The 16,950-nt window shown below is 32.8% G+C and overlaps 1 protein-coding gene across 1 annotated transcript; it reads left to right on the forward strand.

Moving 5' to 3' along the window:
- Positions 1-251: 251 nt before the first annotated feature.
- LOC132746838 (aspartate aminotransferase-like) lies at positions 252-16,570 on the forward strand. Its single transcript, XM_060736101.1, has 13 exons — positions 252-594; positions 2,546-2,785; positions 3,483-3,617; positions 4,676-4,803; positions 7,362-7,425; positions 8,005-8,044; positions 8,489-8,579; positions 9,076-9,141; positions 9,960-10,073; positions 11,545-11,627; positions 14,203-14,356; positions 15,799-15,975; positions 16,358-16,570. The coding sequence occupies exons 2-13, from the start codon at positions 2,584-2,586 to the stop codon at positions 16,391-16,393; spliced, it is 1,290 nt and encodes a 429-aa protein (XP_060592084.1). The 5' UTR covers positions 252-594; positions 2,546-2,583; the 3' UTR covers positions 16,394-16,570.
- The last annotated feature ends 380 nt before the right edge of the window (positions 16,571-16,950 follow it).

Below are 16,950 nucleotides of genomic sequence, written 5' to 3' on the forward strand. Positions count from 1 at the left end.
ATTTCGCTTCAATGAGGGGAGAAAATGCCCATACACAAAAATAGCACAAAATCTGAACGTTTAGTACAATAATTATTAGTTGGATTTGTACGTTAGCGGCTAACATGTCGTTTCTTTGTTTTCGAACTGTAAATAAAACGCTTGAAAAATGCGACAAATTCACCATCTCATAAGACGACATGGCAAAAATAAGCCACCATATGTCGTCACACTTCACAGGCGTACATGCTTGCATTATCGCGTTCTGGATTACGCAGAGTGAAAACTTGGAAAATATGTAGGACAGTGCCAAGGAAGTAACCTTTAATACTTATAATAGATACAGCAAAAATCCTCTACGTATACATGCACGGAATTGTACTTTTCTTCATTAAATGCACACACACAGATATGAAAAATACTCCGGATATCTTTCGAGTTTATCTTAGTACAGTACATTTGCTTTCAGCTGATAGATAAACATTTAATCCCTCAACAACTATGCAAACGCTTAAGCAGATTTGAAAAAGTGAAGGGCATTTGATTGATAGCACTTGGGTGGAGTAAGATATCTCGATACATATTGGTACGGATGGATAATTTACAATAAACCACGTGAGTAGAATTTTCTGTTCATTTCTTTCCTTTTAATATTGCATGCTTGGAGGAAATATTGATTAACATTACCGGCAGTAAGATAACAGAACGAGATTAGTCATTGATTTTTGTGTCATACATGAGGCAAATACAGTGTATTGAATCGAACAAATAACGACATTTCCCTAGCTCAGTCGAACTGACATTTTTTTGAGACAACTTTGTTTGTAAAATTTGAAAACAACTATGATTGTAATATTTTACGTCTGAATTGTTCGCATCTGATTTACATATTTAATTTTAGCTGTATTTCAAACTGTCGACTTTTTAAGTATTTACCTTAATTAAAGGCCCATAGATTGTACCCCGGAAATTTATTACTCGAAAATGTTATTGTAAGTGTCCTGTTATGCTTTCTCTTAAATGTTACTCATTGACAAAATAACTGAACAATCTTTATTAAGTATTTTGTATGGAAGTATAAAAAACAACACCAAAAAACAAAAAAAAACAAAACAAAAAAAAAAAAAAAAAAAAAAAAAAAAAAAGAGAGAAAGACAAACAACAAAAGCAAAACAACAACAAAAAAAGTAGATCATTTTGTTAGTTTCTTGCTCCAAGAAAAGAAATACCTACTAATTAAAGATTTGACACTGCTATAATTTATTGGACCTAAAACACACAGGTGCTCGTCCAGTCTTGGTGCCCATATAAAAAAAAATGAAGTTAAAAAAAAACAAAACAAAACAAAACAAAAAAAAAAAAACAACATCAAAACAACTATTTTGGGTTGAGTGTAAGAAAGAAAAAAAATTGAATTTTTTTTTTTCCTATATACCATTACCACGAAAAAAGTCACCTAATCGCCATAACGCTACGGAGCTTTACTAGGACACCGCTGTGGAACAACCCCAATGTCGAGTTCTGTAACAATACAAGCTATTTTGCTACTCTTTACACATCGTGCATTAAGAAAATTGTTAACATTCTTCTTCTACCTTACACACAATCTTAAATAACCTACATTTAAACTCGGACACTCCAATTTGTTAAAATCTTGCAAAATTCCGTTGATGGTCGGCCATTTTGTCGAAAACGAAAGTACAAAACCTACATCGTACTGTTCCGCTCTTCTGGTTTCCTACGAATATGTTCGCAGAACAGTAGACAACCATCAATTTATTGGTTACTGTTGTCTATTGTTTAGCGAACGTAGTCGCAGGGGACCAGAACAGCGGAACAATATGGTGTATATTTTTACTTTCGTTTTCGACAAAATGGCCGACCATCAACGGAATTTTGCAAGATTTTAACAAATTTGAGTGTCCGAGTTTAAATGTAAGTTATTTGAGATTGTATGTAAGATAGAAGAAGAATGTAAACAATTTTCTAAATGCACGATGTGTAAAGAGTAGCAAAATAGCTTGTATTGTTACAGAACTCGACATTGTGGTTGTTAGTAAAGCTCTGTAGCGTTACGGCGATTAGGTGACCTTTTCGTAGTAATGGTATATAGGAAAAAAAATCAATTTTTTTTCTTACACTCAACCCAAAATAGTTGTTTTGATGTGTTTATTTTTTCAACTTCAATTTTTTTTATATCATTATGGGCACCAAGACTGGACGAGCACCTGTGCTAAAATATTGGCTGTTTCTCCTTCCCGCTAGCTACCTACCCATAATAATAACTGATACAAAAAAGTAAAACAAAGAGAAAACAACAACAACAACAACAACAAGAAAAAAAAACATACTAACAACAACAACAACAAACACCCCCCCCCCCCAAAAAAAAAGAAAAAAAAAGAAAAAAAGAAGAAGCACTAATTAACTAAGCTGGAAGTCTCTGGTAAAACCCAACAACAACAACAACAACAAAATATAAATAAAAAAGACTGCAGGTGCCAAATCATAATGCATACTGATATAATTTTTTTCTTTTAATGTAATTATTTGTCTTTTTTTCAAGAGATTCACCAATTTTTGAACACACAACTATTATACACAATGGCGGATTTAGTGCGAGACACATTAGAAAACTACTCCGCGGCTTCAAATCTCATGCACAATGAGAAAATCCGAGAAATGATGGCATCCGGTCAAACCATCTACCACTTCGGCTTTGGACAGTCTCCATTCCCAATCATGAACAAAGCAGCCGACAGACTGGCAAAACACGCGTCAGAAAGCGCGTATCTACCAGTAGCAGGTAATGTTACGCACATTTTTTCACGAAAAAAAAATCAACAATTATAAGCCCACTTTTCGTACAGAACTTCTTTTGAAAACGACCAGCTTCCGTTGTCTACGAGTATAAGCATGGCTTTTATGTAAGTTTGAATAAAGGAAAAGATAACTTTAGCTGGTTTTGATGTTAAAAAAGCTTATTCTATTTAATTTAAATATTAAAAATGCTAGTTTCTCGAAAACTCCAATGTTGTCTTTTTTTTTTGCTTTCAACATCGGACGCTTTTTGTTATATTAATATGTACATGTATTTCTAATTGTAAAACATGAAATCAAGCATCTGCTGTGTATATATGTACACGGGGAAATACATGTATATTCGTTACAGCTACATGTATATTGCAAGGTTGATGAAAATTTTCAATTTTCATGTTTGGAATACATTGGGCGTTCGTGGCCGAACGGTTAAGGTCGTTGATTTAAAACCACTTGCCCATCAACGCTGTTGGTTCGAATCCCGACAGGGACTTTGGATTCTTTCTTTTGTTAAGCTAGCATACGGACCGACTATGGTCTTCCTCCACCAGTGAAGCTGAAAAAGAGCTATATGACCTATACTGTGGAAGTGCAACGTAAAAACCAAATCCAAATAAAAACAAATGCAGAATCATTTCAAATTCCTTAAACGCCGGCGTCCTTGTTTTTTTTGTAAATTTCAGGGATTGAAGCGTTACGAGTTGCCATTCGAAATTTTCACAATAAGTACGACAGTATTTCTTTCAGTGCCGATGACGTCATTGTCGGCCCAGGCAGCAAGGAACTCATATTCCTTCTGATGAACATATTCCAGGGAGGTAATTACGTACTGTTACTATATAACCGTCTGGATTTTTGTAAATTGACTCGTTTAGTTTCCATGGTTAGGAACTGTCCATGATCAAAATTTTTGGATATCAAAAATAGAAATTTGAAGCTGCTCAACCAGCATCATTGTGCTTTGCCAGTCTTCACGGAGGTGCAGGCTTAGCTATCTCAAAACTGGTGACAAAGGATGATCAGTTTCATGCAGGATAGTGATTTACATAGAGGGAACAATTTAATTAAAAAGTAATTTAGAATAAATTAATTACATTTTTAGAATGGAGAATTAATTATCTTCGACATTGAACCTGTGACGGCTTGAAACATAGTAAACAATCATTAGGCCAAAAATAGAAATATGTTTGTTGCCCCTTCCCGACCCATTAAAATTAGGGTTGGGAAGGTAGGTAAATTATTCTTTTATATGTGCATAATAATAAATAATCTGCATATATGTATAATGAACTATTAAAATTAATTTATTAAGTGCAATAACATATGAACATGCATTTCCATATGCACAACTGACATATGCAACAATTTATTAACTATGCTAGCTGTCTAAAATATCAGATTAGATTGTACCTATTGTACTCTGAAAGAAAAAAATACTTTCATCACCTAAGAACCTGAAAAAATATTTTGGGTAGGGGCAATTTGTTGGGTTGGTAGGGAAGGGGAAACAAAGTAAATTTTATTTTAGGCCTTATTGCCCCCAATTGTTTTGCACTTTCGAGACTAGTTAAACATGCATAATATTCAAACCAATTTTGAGTACTTCTAGAGAAACAAGCCTGGTATTTCGTTTTAACCTTTTATCAATGGTTAATGCCCTTGCACTGGTCTAAAGCAAGATTTTTGGGCTCGGGAAAAGAAAACGAGCCTTAAGTGATAAGAATAGATTTAAAATGTGGAAGATCACTAGGTGAATACGCTAGAAGTTTATTGGTTACATCATAAAATGTGTGCTCATATCTTATTGCAAGTATTTTTGTCTTAATCGTACCGAAAAAAAATTAAAAAGAAAAATGCCGCCATTTTTATGTTTCAGATATACTTGTTATATCCCCATCTTGGACATCCTACAAGCCTCAGGTAATGTTGTCTGGCCACAAAGCTAACGTCGTACCTACATCTATGGAGGATGAATGGAAAATAAGACCAGAGAAATTCACCCAGGTTAATATACCCCTATCATTTCATTACTGGTGCTTATTTTCTTTAATGGAATTGACCAACTTCCATTTCTGGAATTTTCCATTATCAATATTGGGTAAATCGAAATAAAAATGAAAAGAAAGTAAGCAAACAGTTTTGTGATTTGTCAGACTGCACGAATGTGATTCACATTGTTATGCATGCCTCCTTCTTTATTTGAAGCAGCGCACTTCAAAAGCATTACCTCACTTTAAAAAGAATTTAAATTGATTTGTAGTACTGTCTAGATATATTTGAAGTACTTAAAGACCTTATTAACGTCAACTTTTGTATCTCTATTTCTTTACATATTTCCCTTTTCGAATTTTATAGTATATCTTCAATAGTCACGACATAATACATACACACTGTCGGGGGGGGGGGGGGGGGGTAAACCGGTGAACATAAACGGGTATAAACTATACAAAACAAACAATTTATATACAACTATATTTCAGCTTGCATAATTTTCTTTTCCATTCCAGTAACCATGTACAATTTAAATTGACAAAGTCTGTTTAACATGCACTCACCTTTCGCCCATAAATCATAGTGTATCCTGTCGTGTAAGCAACTCAATAACAATCGAGTTTGCATCACTGGATATTTTGAATTACAATTTAAAACGCCGACTTATTTTTTTAAAAATCCACTTCAATGGCATTGAATGTCATTTCAATGGCATTGAATGTCATTGTTCAATGTTTGATTCCATTTGTATTATTTAATTGTTAATGTCAATTTTATTTCAACGTTAATTTATCTACAATTTCCTTTTGAATGCCAATTAATTTCATTGACATTTCTACGAAAGACCGGTAGGGCCATTTCAACTTCAAGAATTCCCGATTTCATCTTCATGAATTCACGATTTCAACTCCACGAATTGACGAATTCAGCTTCGTGAATGCACGATTTCAACTTCATGAATTCACGATTTCAATTTCATGAAATCACGATTTCATCTTCACGAATTCAACTTCATTAATTCACGATTTCGACTTCATGAATACATGAAGTTGCCCTACCGGTCTTTTGTACATTTCCATCCTAAGTGTTAATGTTGATTTCGGCATTGTTGAAGTTAGATTAATGGCATTGTTAATTTTACTTAAATGGCATTTATAATGTCAATTCATTGTAATTGTTGATGTCAATTTAATGCAATTGTTAATGCCTGTTTACTTTAACAATATTTTATTTATAATCCACACATTTACATAATAAAGTACATAAAATAAAATTTACGGATTGAGAAGGAAGCTTGTAAAGCTTTTTTGAAAACGCTCTCCGTAATCAGTATAAATGCCTGTTTAATGGCATTGTTGATGTTAGATTAATGAATTTGATAATTTTGCTTAAATGGCATTGATAATGTCAATTTAATGCAATTGTTAATGCCACTTTGATGGCATTGTTGATGTAAGATTTATGACATTGTTAATTTTACTTTAATGTCATTGTTAATGTCAGTTTAACAGCACTGTTAAAATTGCCTTAAACTGTTCAGTTGTTGATGTCAGTTTAATGCATTTGTAAATGTCAGTGTACGGCATTTTTTATGTAACATTAACGACATTGTTAATTTAGCTTATTGTCAATGTCAGTGGAATGGCTTTGTTAATGTTAGCCATATGATATTGTTGATTTCAATTGAATGTCATTGTTAAAGTAAGTTTAATATATTTGCTTAAGTAAGTTTAATGGTGTTTTTATGCTAATTAAATGATATTGTTGAGGTTAGTTTAATGTCATTGTTACTATTAGTTTAATGACATTGTTTATATAAATTTAATGTCATTGTTCAAGTAAGTATATTGGTATGGTTCATGCTAATTTAATGATATTGTTGAGGTTAGTTTATGCCATTGTTACTATTAGTTTAATGACATTGTTTATATGAATTGTTCAAGTAATGTGTTTATGCTAATTAAATGACATTGTTGACGTTAGTTTAAAGGGATACTCCGGCAAAATAATGGCAAAAATATAAAAATGATTTTCTGTACTCAAAGCACACTAAAATGACATTTCTTAAAGTCCCAATATGAATTTCTGTATAAATTCTATATATTTTGGGTTTGAAAGTTAAATATATCTATATATGTTGAACGAAATTTTGGCGCGAACAGAATCACCGAATTGTTTAAAAACAAATCATGCGATTTGAACAAACCCTGGAAGTTACAATAACAAATATTGTGGATATTGTATGATTGAAACAAGTCTAAGTAATTGATTTGACATGTTTTTTAACGTTTCCAGAGTACAGAGTAACAACTATTGTGAAATTTTAGCGCTCTAACCTGACTCACGCGGGTCAAGTTAGGAAAACACCATTTTATTCTTTATATGGAGAAAAGTTTTGTTCCTTTGACTGTTTAGTGTATTCATTTTGAGGACATTTACAGAATAATGAATGAAAATTTCAAAACTAAGAAATGAAAATTTTGCCTGTGTCTCCCTTTAATGCCATTGTTAATATTTGCTTAATATCATTGTTAATGTTAATTTAATGTCATTGTTTATTTATTTTTCAGTATTTGAAGGACAATAATCTAAGTGGAACAAAACTTTTAATAATGAACAATCCAGACAATCCGAGTAAGTGAACATCACCTTACATATTAGACTAAACATACAAATGTATATATGCTCTTAACTGTTTTGGGTGTGGGATAATCGTAAAATATTTACAATCAGACTTGTATATAAAGACCAGCATGGGATATATCAGCATGGGGTAGAGTGGTATTTGTAAACAGGCGGTTTTAAAGAAAGTTTGCATCAATTTAATTTTGAAGAGATATTTGTACAGTACAGTGTAATCACTTGCTTTATTTAAATACCATGTATCCTTCACTTACTTATAAAATTTGATATGCTTTGAAGAATTCTGTCTTAAGTGAAATTGTATCAGTTAACTTCATACTGATTTAACGGTTGCATGACATTAGAATAAAATATATTGAATATTTAGAACTATTAGGTGTAATATATGATTTAATGTATTGAACATTATGTCCGAAGTGTCTCTAAGATTCTTTAATACACACTATGCAAGAAAAAGGGAAAAAAATCATCTTTTTTTAATGCATTTTCTCTGTCAATATTTTATGATTATCCGTCTTAATATTTTAGCATAACTCTTTTTTTGTGTGTTAACATTAAGTTTTGTTTCAGCGGGTACCTTGTACACACAAAAAGAACTTAGTGATTTAAGGTAATGAGCACCAACTGGTTACATGTATTCACTTACACAACATTTTAAATTATGAATTGATTTCTTTGCGAATAATCCGACAATTAAGATGTTATACAATATGTAATCTCTTAAATACTGATCAAATAATCAAATCAACATCAAATTATATCTATACTTGAACAAGATATAATCACAAATTGGCATTCTGCAAGGAGAGGCATTTAGACCAACTTTGTTTTCTTTTGTGTAATATCTTACTTTAATTCCTGTTTCTAATAGCATGCTCACGGGTCTTCTCTTGTGTTACTTAGCAGATTAACCATTTTCCATTTTTAATCTTATTCAAGTATTAATTCTTGGTTTGAAGAATATGTTTGAAATAATGATTATATTGCTTATAACTTGTCATTTGGTTTGTTAACCATAAGTCTGTATATTGAATACATCTTTTTTATATTTTAGTGAGGTATTTAAAAGAGAAAAAGTAATTGTTTTATCGGATGAAATCTACGGAAGACTTACATTTGATGATAGTTTTGTGTCTATGGCAAAGGTGAGAATTTATAAAGAAGTGTGGTTTTCATTTGTATATACGGATATTTCTTTAAAGAAATGAAGGTTAGAAATATTTTAGATTTTTGAGTATAATTCTGCACAATTGTCAGGTTTTATTTTTAATGGTGCTTTCTGCAAACTAATTGGTCATTGGTTAAACCACTCAGTCTCGAATTCGTTGAATATGAAATTAGCCATTGGTTAAAATTGAATAAGTTTACAGTTTGCCAATTATTGGAACTTCGTGATTTTTCTTAATGTTTTTTATATTTATACACATTTTAGAAGATTGGATATCTTGCTGAATTTGTGAAGCAAAAGTTAACGTGATAAGGGATTCTGATAACCTTTACCTTGTACATAATCAATATAACCAAACGCTTTTATGTTAATCATATTGTACATATCTATCGCGCTACAGCAAAAACAATAGTTCAAGATTTTCCCAGGCCCACAGGGACTAGTATATTGAAATGTTTTATCCTTGCTTTCAGGTTTATCCCGAAGGGACCATATTGTGTTCAGGGATGTCTAAATGGGCCAGCATGGGAGGGTGGCGGGTAAGTATAATTTTATCTACGGATGGACTTTACAGTTGTATCAAAAATATGTCTTGTAAGGAAATACATGATTTTAATATTTTATATGACTGTCAAATATGTAGAAATGTCGAGGTGGAGGATGAATTTCAATTATTTTTAAATGTGCAAGATAGAGAGGTATTGACAAACGATGTAAAATAATAATACACACATATACACCTTATTTAAAATCAAATATTAAACCATGTGTCAGTTTGTGATCTGCGTGTGCCAGGAAATCGGTATAAAAGTCTTTTCAGTTTAATGGGGGATAACGTGTAGAGCCCGTTCATTCTGCTCATTTGAGCGAGTAACATATACTTATAATGATTTTTTTTTTGGTGGGGAGGGGGTTGGGGAGCGCAAACGTCAGTAATTCTTTCATAAACTGAAACCGCGAGTTTTGGATAATCAGAAATTCACGCTATTTTCACTTTACAACAAAAAGATTTTCCAAAAAAAAGAAAAAAAAAGAAAAAAATTTTTTTTTGGGTTTATAAGTTGAATGAGCGGGTTCTACAATAAAAAAGGAATCATTCTAAAAAGATGAAAATAAATTCTAGACCGAATTTTACAATTGGTTTTCTGCCCCACACAGAGTCACGTGGTATAGGCATCATGTAAGTACTAAAGCCTAAAACGATAAATCGAGTTTAAAATTTTTGGTTAACCATTTAATTGCGTGGTACTTTTTATTATAATTTAACCATTTAATCTTATTTATTAAGTTAAATTAGTTTTATTCGTGAATTATAAGGAAATGTAAATAACTAAAAATTTTCACCCCTGTAAAACAGGTTGGATACCACGTGTACCCGGAGAAGCTGTCCGCCCTCAAGAACGCTGTCAGGAGTGCGGCTAGTCATACATACACCACTGTAGCAGCTCCGATACAATTTGCCGTAGCTGAGGTAATAACAGAGATATTTTAGATGTTATTTTTTTACATAAGCTGCATAACCATGCCGAATTTTGCCAGTCCATGAGCGCGTGCGCGCGTGTTTGTTCGTGTCTGCTAGTGTGTTTGAATTGTATAACTGTTGACAAATTTACCGTTACGGTACGGTGTACAGGTTGCGATAGAGGTGTGGCATAGATCATGCCATATTTTGTGAATTGAAGTGTGGCGACATAACATTTACTGCGTTATTTTCAACTTATACAAAGACAAGACGAGACTGTATAATTTTTCTTACTTAATTCACACACATACATTATGAATTCAAAAACATTATAAACCACGGCGCTCTGTATTACATTATATATTATACTGTACAGTTCTTCTTTTATATTTCTTGCACTGAAGCACACCAGTATCAAAAATAGATTGAGTGCACTTATTTTGGCATATTATCATTTTCAAGTTAAAATTATATATAAATGTTTAATAAGTAAGTGCGTTCACTTTTTGTTACGGTATATTCGCATTAAATTAAAAAAAGTATGCAATATATAGCTAGGCAGTAAAAAGTTAATTATTTTGCAACATCAAATATTCCTCATGGGATATTAATCTTTATTGCTTTCTTGCACAGTCCAAATATTACTATTGCAAACGCTATAAAATATGATAGTATCGATAAAAGAAAAATTCATTCAACATCACTTTCCCATTTTGTAAAACCGTCACATTGTGTTTGCTTTTATGTGTTATCTATGTAGGGCTATGTACCAGTGAGCGACGCCCACTTGAAATTTATGATGATACTTTAAGTCGACGTCCCGTGTATGAGTGCTTAAACAATTGGCACGCCAAAGAACCAGAAAAAGCTGCTGGAATTGGGGCATATTTCTGTATCTTGCACTATCCTCCAAAAATCTAAAATAACTAAATCTCTTCTGGAGGACTCGCCCATATGGGTGGCGAGTTTATATAAATTCAAATACACACACTGTTCACCAGTCTATCGTAACGCCGCCGCCGCCGCCGCAAGCTTCTCACACTCATTGCCGAATCAATATTTTTGCGTTATAGCTAGAAAACAAACGAGATGTGTTAAAAACAGAATGAGGAGCCCTTCAGCGGGGATTACCAGCCATGTCCAGATGTTTAAATCATAAGCCCGCCATTGGAGGGGCATGTTACTGGTGCATTTTAACAAACAGTCAATGTTTCCATAAAATGTTTTAAATGTTTGTGTATAATTAACCAAATCTATGCTTAGAACTGCTACGGATGCGGTTCTCTAGGTATATGTAATTGCAAGAAAGAATTTCCGCAGCCACATAAATTTTGTATTGATAATTTAATCTTGTAAATTTTTTGTAGACGTCATGGAATTTATCAAACCGTTTTGATATTTGATTAAACTTGCTGTTATTTGAATGTCATATATCAAATGTCACATATCACAGTCGTAATAATTTTTTTAAAACTGACAGGTGTTAAATGATTTGGACACGTGCGAAGCCTACATGAGACACACGTGCCGCATAATGGCAGCAGCTGCACAGTATTGTCACAAGTAGGTCTTTAAAAATTCATATATTTACTTAAAAATGAAAACATAAGCTTCTTTTTTTTTATTAAAATCGCTTAATGCCATTCAATGCCTAGGTGGAAATCTGACAGTGACTTTGGAATATTATAAATTTTAAGGAACGGGGCGTCCGTAGCCGGCTGGTTAAAGTCGTTGATCCGAACCACATCTCTGTGGGTTCCAACCCCATCAAGGACCCTGGATTCTTTTATGTAAGGAAAGTGTCCAGCTAGCTTACGGAACGTCGGTGGTTCTACTCCGGTGCCCGCTCGTGCCTGAAATAATGCACATTGGAGCACAAAGGTTTAGTTACACCAGTAAAACTGAAAAGTCACTGTATTACCAAAATAGTGTGAGCGTAATTAAAACGCAGCAGCAGCAACAACAACAACAACAACAACAACAACAACACTGTTATCATCATCATCATCATCATCTATCCATCATCATCCATCATCATCCTCCATCATCATTCATCATCATCATAATCATCACCATCGTCATCATCATAGTCATCATTCATCATCATCATCATCATCATCATCATAAATAACAATACTGACATAACAACAATTACAACGCCACCACCACCAACAACAGCAACAACAATATCTTATTGACGGTCACATTAGGTCGAAAAGAAATGCAGGGATTGGCACTTGAGGGTTTGTACGTCAGTAAAGTCGGATGTTGGTTAAGCAGTCATATGACCCTAACAACGTGAACCATACTCACTTATACGTCCATAAAATACGGATTGAGATAGACACGCAATTAATATGTTCATATAAATTTAGACGGATGTTAACAAAGTTAGACTCACTATGTTCCCATATATATTCATCGAGAAACATCTTTGTCAAGTGCTCTTCTTAAATACGATGTACTATAAATTAATAAATAATTGACATTAAATTTATGACACTAAATTTATGACATTAGATTTAAGACACTAAATTTACACCTATACTGCGAATATCGTAGCGTCCTTGATTGCATTCCTCACATATTTTCGGTATCTTAATTAACCTTTACCTAAATTACTTTAATGGACTTGTCTAGCTTTCATTTTGGAACTGTCCATGATCAATTTTTGGGGATATAAAATTAAAAATGTTAAGTTGAGCAGACAACAGTATAGAGCCAGACCAGACGGCACTGATGTCTCTACACTGGTGGCAAGGACTAAAAATATCTGCTGGTTAAATATAGTTTCGTATATGTACGTTTACGTGACACTACATGAATGTCGTACGTACAGTACGTGTGCGTATTTTTAAGACAACAAGGGAAATAATTCATATAGAAACCAGACTGCATTTATAAAAGTAAAGTACAGTAAGTTCCCCTTGGCTACGTCACTCTGTAAACAGAAACTCGTCCTTTAATAAATTATTTCCACATTATTCATTCTCTTTAGCATAATGTTATTCATAATTGATTGTTCTAACTATAAATTTATTTGTAAGTCAAAATACATCATAGAGATCCTTTGATGTGTTGTCGCTTTATTTCATGAATGTTTAAATCAACTCAGGAAGTTTATTTTGGTGTTAAAGTTTCCAGACCATTTTGTTGCAGTAATAAAGTTATTTAAAGCTAGCACGCTTTCCGCGTATAAAGTATTTCTGACTATAAACCATTCCGAAACCAATTACTCTTAGATGTTATTATTATCGTGTCTTCATTATTGACCAATGAAAAGCTTTTGTTAGAATGTTTTATGTGATTTATACAAGGAAAGTACGTCTATATAGTATATACGCAATAACTTCCATATAATTAACTAATTTATATCCTAATTTATATTTATAATATACGTTTATATATATTCGCCTAGATTGAAGTATCTTGTTTGGTTAGTGTTTAAACCGTAGAGATTCACGTAAAGGGAAGTTTTAGTAATTGAATATACATAACGGAAAAATAAAACCATGATTTAAGATCTTAATATGTTTATATATATAGTTAAGTTATTACTTGAACATTCGATATCAGTTTGGTAGGTGTACCAACAAGGTCTAGGAAGGTATGAGACAAATAGAAACACATAGAAAAAATTTATTAGCCATTATTGCATACTTAAATATGTATAGATTTAACGCATATATATGAGCTAAAGAATAACTGTATATATGTATGTAAAAAATCAGAAGCTAAAATAAACAGCTTCAAGCTTCAACTTAAAAAACACCCCCAAGATTTTAACTAAAAACTTACCTGCCTTAGTGTATTGAGCGTCCGAGCTCTACCTTAATTAGCTTAAAACTTACAATACTTACCTGCCTTAGTTGTCTTTGAGCCTCCGAGCTTTAACTTAATTAACCTTAAAACTTACAAAACTTAACTGCCTTGGTCGTCTTTTAGCATTCGAGTTCTAACTTAATGAACTTAAAACTTACAAAACGTACCTGCCTTAGTTGTCTTTGAGTTCACCTACCTGCCATGGTGGTGTCTGCGGTTACCCCATTTCTTTGGCTACCCGTTTACATTTAGTATTTTCTCATTTTTATAAATACCCTCTCTATCATTTATATCTAATACCGTTTTATTGTTTCAGAGAACTGTCTGAAGTTGGAGTAAGTTCCGTCAAGCCTAAAGGTGGTTTTTATATCTTCCCAAACTTTGAAATTCTCCGAGCTAAGTTGAAAGCTCGTGGAATAGAACGATGCGAGGATATGGTGAAATCATTATTTGACGAGACTTCAGTTTCTGTAAGTTTATATGGTTATGTTATTGAGATCATATGAGCCGCGCCATGACAGAACCAACATCGTGTGTTTGCTACCAGCATAGATCCAGACCAGCCTGCGCATCCGCGCAGTCTGATCAGGATCCATGCTGTTCGCTATCAGTTTCTCTATTTGTAATAGAGTTTGTTAGTGAACAGTATGGATCCTGATCAGATCGGCGGACCATGCTGGTCGCAAACCCATTATGTTGGTTTTGTCGTGACGCGGCTCATATAAACAATATTGTTCTTTTGTATCATAGTTTGTGGACCTTTCTGTTGAAAATGTGTCAGAGTTAAAACTTATACATATACATGCATAGTGCGTTAACTGGAAAACAGGTATTTGTTACCCGCACTCCAGAGCATGACCGTTGATTGGCTCATTTTTCTGAGGTTTACTTATTGAGTATATTCAGATGCTCGTTCATTGGTAACTTCTTTCGGGGGCGGGGGAAGGGGGTTCATATTGTGACAACAGAGACAAAGTATTTATAGACCAAACAAATAATGGAAGCGAAATTTCAGACCCTGATGTGCTTATCTGCAAAACCGGAATAGTCCAAACTCCTCGAAGCGGTTACTTCCCTTTATATATGTACACAAACGCCAAAAATTTTAAAGGGAGCCCTCAAAAAAGATTGTAAATGACAGGGCATTTTTTTGAAAACCCTTCTCTCCTTATTTTATTCCCCCCCTTTGTGGGGGGGTACACGAGTTTGGGAAACGAAGGCTGGAAATAATCCCGTTAGGCAATCATTTTTTTTTTGTTTGTTTTTTTTTAAAATTTTAAAATTTTTTAAAGCCAAAAAAAACAATAAATTAAATATCAGTTTTTCATTTAGTTTTAACCAATTCTACATTATAAACTAAAAACAGTTTGGTTGGCACTATCCCAAAAAAAATTTGGGTTTTATATTTCACAACCTCCCCCTTTCTGAATCTAGCCCCAAAACAAATTCACCCCTTCGGGTTTTTGTTTTATTTTGCTTGAAAAAATAGATAGCCTTTTTTTAATGTTTTTTTCTATACTTGTTTGCCCCCGTGCATATATCTTTATGAGTGAAATAAATTTTTTAAGGGTAATAGTTACTCTACGTAACAAAATAGGCACTCTATGAAAAGGTTATCCAGGAAACAACTATGGATAAATTGTTGAAGAAAATTTTAAAAATTCTATTTTTTTTCCTTACATTTTCTATCATCGTGTATGGTTTTGGTTTTTTTTTAAAACAAAACTATTTTCCATTTTTATCCCACTAAACATTTTCGTATTGTGAATAAAAAAATTGAGTTTCCGTCATTTTTTAAATACGCTTTCAACAAAAAATACTAAAGACTTTTATATATGACAACCCGATTTCCGAATAGATAAATTTGGTGTAACACCAATCTGTTCTAATCATGAATTTTAATAAATATAAGGTAATGGCTGGAGGTCCAGCGTTCTTAAGACCCGAGACGGAATTGACAATCCGGTTGTGTTATGTTAACTTTGATGGTGCTAAGGCTTTAGCGGCGAGCGAGAGGATCGGGCTTGAATCTAGTCTTCCAGAAAACTTTGTACAATCACAGTGTTCACAATTATATGACGGTATTCAGGTATGTATAGTACATATTTTCATTAATCATTTGCTGTTGCGAGAAAAATAATCATTAATGATGATACCCCCCGCAAAAAAAACAAAAGAAAAAAAAACAACAACAAAAAAACACCAACAAAACACACCCAAATTATAAAACACAACAAAAACAACAACATCATCATCAGCAGCAGCAACAACAACAACAACGTCAAACAACAACACGCACTTTTGCTTTGGTATTGAATGATATATCTGTAACTGGAGATATGTTTTAATTGTGAATATAGATTCCGTAGCATATATGCCGTGAGATGTCGTTAATAATTACAACAATACTAAATAACCATACTTAATATTATTCTGTATTATGATAGGGGGTTTTATGTTTCTTTTTCCAGGTACTGAAGCAATGGGCGAAGAAAACATTGGAGTAGTAACGCGTTTTCATTTTGTGACAAACATTTTCTCTGTATTACATGTCATCATTTGCTTTATTACTTGTCAATTGACACTTACTTGAGATTTTTTTTGCGATGTTCGTCAGATTACCAATTCTTTAATACGTGTTTAATGTATTAATGTGAGTATTTCTTTTATTATGCCTAAATTGTTGTCTGCGTTTCATATTTTCTATGAAATAATAAAATTAGTGTCTAAAATTTTTTTTTTATATCTTGTTAAATAATCTTTAACTGCTTTTATGTAATAAACAAATTTCAAAGATAACAGCTATTTTAAAAACTATAAATTTTGGCCCATTAAAATATTTATATTTTATGTTTTAGTATTTTTTTGTTCATAAGTAAATTTTTAAAATCTTTAACAAAGATACCCGACTTATAACCTTTTAAAGTATGATCCGATGTTACCCGACATAAAAAGGTGAGTAGTTACGTTTTTAAAAGTTTTTGAAAAATGTGCCCTTTTGCGATTTTTTTAATTCCCTTTAAAAAGAATATCCAGACACCATTACTTGTAGAAATGAAAATCC

The sequence above is a fragment of the Ruditapes philippinarum genome, unplaced genomic scaffold (assembly GCF_026571515.1).
Source record: "Ruditapes philippinarum isolate M1 unplaced genomic scaffold, ASM2657151v2 ctg762_1_1_1_1, whole genome shotgun sequence".
NCBI lineage: Eukaryota > Metazoa > Mollusca > Bivalvia > Venerida > Veneridae > Ruditapes > Ruditapes philippinarum.